Here is a 7,691-nt window from a genome sequence, read left to right as displayed (position 1 = left end):
CTGGAGGACAGGAGAGGGAGGGGGGAGGCTGGCACGGAGCACTCAGGATTCACTCTGGATGAAAGCCGGCGGGTTGGCGGAGCCGTGCTTCCCTCCCGCCCCACACCACCCCCCCCCCCCCCCGCAAGCCAGCCCTGCGCTGCCATCCTTCCGACTTGCTGGCGTGCTGATTAAACACAAACGTGGATCGCCCAAGCAGTGCCCCCCCAACCCTGGACGCCCGTGAAAGACACCCCTCCTTGGGGGGAGGCCGAGTAACCCCAGCGGCCGCAACCTCCCATGGGTTCTGGGAGCGGAGCTGAGAAAGGGGTGCCGCCACTCACGGGGCTGACCTTTCCCGTGTCACATCAGATTTTCCGTTTGCCAGCAAACCCAACCCAACCCAACCCAACCAGCACACGGCCTCCCCACCCCATCTCACGACTCGTAAAGCCATCAGAATTTACAGCAAACCGGCCAGAATCCAGACGCAGCTAATGTCATTAAGAAGCCTGCACAGCGCCCAGATGCCGGCAGGGGCTCGGTGACAGACGCCAGCCTCGAAGCAAAGGGAAAGCAAGACACAGCACAGACGCTGCAGGCACAAAAGCCTTCTTCTCATCCTGCCCCACAGGAACCGATCTGATTATCAAAGGGAAACACGGAGGACTCAGAGGTTACGGCGGCTTTAGCGAAACAGGGCTTCGGGAGCAGACACAGTTTCAAGAGACCCGACCACAGACCCAGCCTGGGGTGGGGGGCAGGCGAACCCTGCCTCGTGCTGTCTGTTTTTGAACGCAGTCCGCCAGAGATAATGCTGAAAACAAGCACATAATCCAAGGAACCGCCTGACTCTGAGACACATACCTGAGTTTCTAGGCGCCCTGCCATCTCAACCCCCAAAGTGGGGACCACGATCACGGCTGACTGTTATTTCCTCTGATACCTGCACCAAACTTTCAAGCCTCCCTCTGAGTCACTGGCATTCACTTTCTATTTAAAGATCACACAGGGCTTCCTCTTAAGCACCATTCAAACCCGTGGCTTCTAAGAACTGGATGTTAAATCTGTTTTCTTCGGGCCTCACTTTCCATCAACAGAGATGTTCTCCTTGACAGTGAGGGGTTTCTTTATTCCATCATCCACTGCCAGGAGGCAGAGGTAACCAGAGAGGCATGGATCCCAAGACCACCCCTGGGACAGGCAGCAGATGGAGTAATCTCACCGATTCCTTTCTGGAGAGCTAGGAAAAGCTGTCCTGAATGCCATGCCTGGAAACGGGGTAGACACAACGGAAAACCTCAACCCGCTGGGCAACGGTCTTAGGATTCTGTCTGAGCCACACTCTACTGAGTGTGGTCCCAGACACAGTGGTACTGCCTGGGATAGCCAGACAGCTGGGACCCTCCCTCTGCCCGGATCAGCCTGACTACACCATCCTCTGGGAAATCCCTGGTTACGGGGACAAAACATTTCCCCCACCAAACTCCGTTTCCAGGTGAGAAAGGATCAGATAGAGAAATCAGCACCAAGCCATCACCACTTGGGAGCCCTGTCCCGTCTGGGGTGCACGTGCATGCCCCCAAATTCCCTCCCCCTCCCCTGTGGTCAGACCACAGTCCAGGAAGCAGACTGTTCACGCTGCGTAGCGATGAGGCTGAAAAATGGAAAAGCAACAGCCACAGACCCAAGCACCAGGCGTGGGAGCGGGCCGCTTAGAGCCGCCCTGGACGAAAGACCCCACACGCGCCCAAACTCTGCTGTGTGCCCTCCAGCTCTGAATCGGGCCATGCCTTGCCCTCCCTCTCCCCCTCCATCCCAGCGACTCCAGGGAAAACAAGCAGCCCACGTGACCAGGACAGAGCCTGCCTTGCTAATAAACCCGTCCTAAGGCTCTGACAGTTTTAGCAGAACATTACCTTTCAGGAAGAAAATGTAAGGACCGGGAAGAGGGGAGAGAAAGTGTCAGAGCTGGAAGCCCATGCCACAGGAGCCGGCTGGGGGCTGGTCCTGCGGCCTCCCATGTCTGCGGAGGATCCCTGAGCTCCCCATGCTGACAGCCTCAGGGAGCCACCCCCGGCACACAGCCCTGCCGGCAACCCATGCCTGGAGACGGCAGGGCGCCTCAGGGACCAGGGAAGGACGGATGGATGGACCGATGGATGGATGGATGGATGGAGGTGCCGTGAGCCTGGCGGGGACGGAGGAGGAAGGGAGGCCAAGAGGAAGGGGTGGGGAGAGAGGAGAGAGAGGGAGGGAAGAGGAAGAATTGATTCTCTCTCCTCCACTGGGACCACTGAGCTAAGTTGCCATGGAGAAAGGGGAGCCGCTGGCAGAGCCCGAGGCGGGCGGAGGAACCTTATGCCGGAGGGAAGGCGTCAGCTCGGAGCCAATCCCCACACTTCTGGTGCGGCCTCCCCCGAACCAGGCCTTCTGGGCCGAGGCAGCCGGGCTGGGAAGGGAACTGGCCCGACTCAGTGGGGCAGACAGCAGCTCTCTGCCCGCTGGGAGGAGATGGGGGTGAGGGGACAGGAAGCTCTCAAGGCTTCCTTGCCTGGTTCACTGCGCTCCATCACCCTGAGATGAGCCGCACCCCTCATCTCATGCCCAGGCCACCCGCCCAGCTAAACTCCCTGGGGACTGAGGGGCCCAGAGCCCCTCCTGATGCCCTGGGTACCACCTGGGGCCCTGGTGTTGGAGGAGGCATTTCTGACCTCCATCTGTCTCCTCGTCTTTAAAAATCAGCGTCGCCAGACCTTAAGGCGCATTTCCCCATGAGTTTCAGTCATATTTTCCAACCTCAGGTGGGATGAGGGGACATTCAACTAAGGGAGGACCTCGACACCCGGAGCCTTTTTTGCAGGAAGTGCAGGAAAGATGAAGGCACTCTGGGGTGCCAAGTGGAGGATCCTCCCACGTAGACACCCCTCCCAGGTGGACGACCTTCCAAGGTGGACGACCCTTCGGGTGGACAATCCTCCCAGGTGGATGCCTCTCCAGGGTGGACAGCCCTTGCAGGCTCTGCCTCCCTGCCGTCTCCGGCCCTGGGCTGCTCCCACTGGCCTCTGCCACCCTTGCTGCTACTCCAGTCCACGACCCAGCCCCAGCTCTGGCCTTTGCTGCTGGCCCCACACTCACTCCACGCTGTAGAGATGGGGACAGAGAGAGCACCGGGAAGCCTGGGCTGGGGTCTCAGCCTCCCCACTTGGAGATGGCATGACAGGGGCACATCCAGGCCCATCTCTGGGCCTCCAGTTCTCACCACAAGCGGACACAACCCCACCATCGTCCCAACTGGAACTCCAGGGCAGTTCGACACTAAGACATCAGGGGCCGGGGAAGGTGTGTATACACCAGCTTAAGAACGTTGTGCCCTTGAGGGGAACGGAAGCTTGTTGGGCACACCCCCTACACGTCCCACCTCCCCTTGCTGCCCAGGGCCAGGACTGAGGCCCTGGAGAGACTGAAGGCAACGCAGAGGCCTCGCACCATCTGACGGACACAGACCTCAGGGTGGCCCCAGCTGGGTTCCGGTCTCTGAAGACTGCGATCTGGGAAACATTTCCTCTCCACCATTTTCTTCTGGCTTCCCCCTCATGCTTTATTATGAAAACGTTCACACACACAACAAAGTTGAACACATTTCCTAATGAACATTACATACGTGCACCATTGAGATTCTACTATTTCCTCTTGTGTTTAATGTGGCAAAACACCCTTAAAATTTACCATTTTTAAAAAGATTTTTTTTTTAATGTGGACCATTTTTAAAAATCTTTATTGAATTTGTTATAATATCACTTCTGTTTTGTGGTTTTGGGGTTTTTTTAGCTGAGAGGCATGCAGGACCTTAGCAACCCCTCCACTGGAAGGTGAAATCCTAGCCACCCGTGGCAGTGGTGGTTTACTTGCTAAACTGTGTCTGACTCTTGGAGATCCCATGGACTGTAGCCCACCGGGTTCCTCTGTCCATGGGATTCTCCAGGCAAGAATACTGGAGTGGGTTGACATTTCCTTCTTCCCGACCCAGGAACTGAACCCTCATCTTCTGCATTGCAGGCTGATTCTCTACCTCTGAGTCACCAGAAAAGCCCCGTTGCCCCTGAACCACCAGGGAAGTCCCATTCTTACTATTTCAAAGCGCACAGGTCAGACGCATGGAGTGCCACAATCCCCTCTCATTCCAGAACGTTTTCATCGCCCACCCCCTCCCCCAGCCCCCAGCAACCACCAGTCTGCTCTGGGTCTCTGTGGGTTCACCTGCTCTGGACACTTTGGATCAATGGGATCGTCCACTCCGTGGCCCTCCTCTTTCACTCTGCATCGGGTGCTTGAGGGTCGTCCACTCGGTAGCGTGTGTCCGTGCTTCACTCCTCTTTACGGCTGAACCACAGCATTGGCGTCACTGGATATGTGGGTTGCTTCCAGCCTTTGGCTACGGTTCTCTCACTTTTAGAATGAGTTTTTCAGAGCCCAGTGATGTTTCCTGAAGCCTCTCCTATGGGATTTGGTCTCAAAAGGAGGCCCCAGATGGAAATGTCAATCCTTGCTCAGCCTTTTCATTAACGCGTTGCTCCCCACTGGGTAATGGAGCCTGGGTGGGGGAGCCCCACCGGGCCCTGAGGCAGGAGTGCCAGACACGTGTGTGGCCAGCTAGTGGCTTTGGGTCACCTCTGTCCCAGGAAGCGGCCCTCTGGGCAGCAGGACCCACGTGCACACCATCCCCACATCCACCCAACGCCCCCAGGTTTGAGTGCTCTCTTACACTCAGTGGCTGCCTGACTAGTGAGTCATTTTCCCTTCTCTGAGCCTCAGCTTCTCCATCTGTAAAATGAGGGGCAAACAGTCTCCACCTTGAGGGGGTGCTCTGGAGATGAGACTGGTGTTGTTTCATGGAACTTTCTGGGATGACGGACGTGTTCTATGCCTGGGCCACCACTAGCCCAGGGGCTACTGAGCCCCTGGAAGGTGAACAGTGTGACTGGACAATGGAATTTTTAATTCTATTTCGCTTTAATTTAAACTTGAAATGAAGGGACTTCCCTGGGGGTTTAGTGGCTAAGACACTGAGATCCCAATGCAGGCAGCCTGGGTTCAATCCCTGGTCCAGGAACTAGATCCCACATGCCACAACGAAAGATCTGGTGCAGCCAAAGAAATAATGCTTTAAAAAATTAAATTTAAATTAAGAAGTCACATGGGGCTACTGATGATTGCTCTGGACAGAGCAGCTCTAAGGTCTTAACAGGCTGGGAACACAGGACACACTGTCCAGGCCCAGCATACAGCTCCTCTGTCTTCTCCTCTATCCCTTCCCCTCCCTACTTACCCCGCAGTGTCTGGACAGTGGAGCGAACCTCTGTTTGCAGCCTGGCCCCCCACGCTCCCTCTAAAAGGACAGAAGGTGGGCAGTCGGGCTCTCAGGGAACACAACAGGCATCAGCTGGGGAGTGCGCATGGTGGACTCCATAATGACGTAGGGCCCTGAACCGCTGACCTCTCCTCCTGCCCCCTCTGGCCCCTATTCTAGAACCCCATCTCCTGCCGTTTCCCCCAGCAACTCCTGAGGTCATCCCTGGAATGTCCGGGCAGGAGTTGGAGGATTGAAACAGACCGTCCTGGCACTCCTAAAGTAGCAGCAGGACCCCCGTGGGGGTGGACAGGGGGTCTGTGATCTCCGGCGGGGCTATCTTGGCTTTTCAGGGACACCTTCCCACGTGCACGAGGCCGTTCTCACAGGCTTGTGCCCTGGCACCAGGGCTGGACTAGAGTCCAGACCAGATTCCAGATCGACCTTCTTACTCTGCAGATGCTGAAACCCAGACACAGCTGCAGGAACACAAGGCAAGGTGGGGGATAGGGAGGGGGGCATTGGGGCTGAAGTCCAGGCCCCCGACTCTCCCCGGCCTGGCCTGCATGGGCCTCCTGAGAGGCAGGAGACTCTGAGATGGGCCAGGGTAGGAGGGGGCCCCCAGCACTCCACCCCATGCCAGGGCAGGTCAAGGGCCCAGGGGACAGCTATGTGGCTTCAAAGCTAGCACAGTGGGAACCAAAGCCTGGCCAAGCCACCATCCCACTCCTGTTTTCTGCCCCCCACAACCCCACCAGCCCCTATATGCCCAAGTTGGGGAGAAGCAATGTCTGGGGGGTGGCAGTGGGGACTCCACGAACATTTAAACATAACCATAAACAACCATAACTCTGCGTGTGCTGTGAGCCCACCAGCAGGTACAGGTCATCTAGAGACTGCTGCCGAGGACCAGGGGCCCTGGGCAGCTCCCCCTTCACCCTGAAAAATCTCCTCTTAGGCTCCCATATGCCCCCTGCTTCTCTTAACAGGACGGCCAGAGGGATCTCCTACAAACCTGTGCCCCACAGCGGCCTGGTCTCACCCCACTCACAGTGAAGATCTGGAGGCCCTGCTCTGCCCGCCTCAGAGAATCTGTCCCTCGGACCCTCTGCCCAGAGCCCCTCCCCCTGCAGCCTCTGCTCTGGGCCCCTCCTCAGTAAGGCTTTCCTTGACTACCCTTTTTTCTTTCTTTGCCATGCCGAGCCTCAAGTGGGATCTTAGTTCCCCGACCAGGGATCGAACCCAAACCCCTTGCACTGGATTGTGGAGTCTTAACCGCTGGACCGCCAGGAAGTCCTTCCACTTTATTTCAAACTTCACCCCAACCCCAGCACTCCCTTGACTTTCCCCTTTACTTCATAGCTTTGATCCTTATCTAAAATACTATGCACTTTCCTTTCTTCTTGTTACTTTAAAAATTGTAGAAAATACGCAAACATCAAGCTTACCGTCTCAATCATTTTCAAATGTACAGTTCCGTGACATTAAGTACCTTTGTACTGTGGTGCAACCATCAACCTCATCTATCTCCAGAACTTCTTCATCTTGTAAAACTGAAACTCTGTCCCCACTGAACACCAACTCCTGGTTCCTGCCCCCCCATGGCCCCTGGCACCCCCCATTCTACTTTGCTTTAGGCACGTTACAGAATTGGAATCATACAGTTGCTATCCTTTTGTGTCTGGCTTATTTCACTCAGCTTCCCTGGTGGCTCAGATGGTAAAGCGTCTGCCTGCAATGCGGAACACCCAGGTTCAATCCCTGGATCAGGCGGATACCCTGAAGGAAATGGCAACCCACTCCAGTATGCCTGCCTGGAAAATTCCATGGACAGAGGAGCCTGGTAGGCTATGGCCCATGGGGTCACAAAGAGTTGGACATAACTGACCGACTTTTCTTTCTTTCTTTCCTTTATTTTACTCAGAGTAACATGTTTTTAGGTTCATCCATGGTGTGACACGTTCTTTTTTTAAAAAAAAAAAACAACTGTCTTTCCCACTGGAATGTGGCATGAGCAGTAGAGAACCCATTTGCCAATGCAGGAGATGCATTGGGTTTGATGGGGGCGGGGGACGGTTTGATCCCTGCGTTGGGAAGATCCCCTGGAGGAGGGCTTGGCCAATCACTCCAGTATTTGCCTGGAGAATCCCCATGGACAGAGGAGCCCAGTGGGCTAAAGTCCTTGGAGTTGCAAAGAGTTGGACACAACTGAAAGGACTTGATAGATATGCCCACTAGAGTAGAGGCTCCAGGGGGCAAAGATTTTGATTGGGTTGTATTCAGTGCTATCTCCCCATGGCCTAGAAGAGTACCCGGCACCCAGCAGGCAGCGAACACAGTTTTGGAATGAATGAATGAGCGC

At 55.7% G+C, this 7,691-nt stretch overlaps 1 protein-coding gene across 24 annotated transcripts in view; it reads right to left on the bottom strand.

The window, feature by feature from the left end:
• The window catches only part of PITPNM2 (phosphatidylinositol transfer protein membrane associated 2), a 158,325-nt gene that overhangs the window by 84,699 nt on the left and 65,935 nt on the right, over nt 1–7,691 (bottom strand). For 7 of the 24 annotated variants that reach the window (XM_042234567.2, XM_042234568.2, XM_042234569.2 and 4 more), the window contains exon 1: nt 847–911. The exons of 15 other annotated variants lie outside the window; for them this stretch is intronic. In XM_042234567.2, coding sequence (XP_042090501.1) covers nt 847–870 — 24 coding nt within the window. In that variant the 5' untranslated portion in view covers nt 871–911. Of the gene's footprint in view, nt 1–846; nt 912–1,898; nt 3,238–4,239; nt 5,627–7,691 lie in introns of those variants that run through there. 2 more of the 24 variants (XM_042234574.1, XM_042234575.2) reach the window with 2 other exon arrangements.

Source organism: Ovis aries, chromosome 17 (assembly GCF_016772045.2).
Source record: "Ovis aries strain OAR_USU_Benz2616 breed Rambouillet chromosome 17, ARS-UI_Ramb_v3.0, whole genome shotgun sequence".
Classification (NCBI taxonomy): Eukaryota; Metazoa; Chordata; class Mammalia; order Artiodactyla; family Bovidae; genus Ovis; species Ovis aries.
This window is presented reverse-complemented; position numbering and strand designations above follow the sequence as displayed.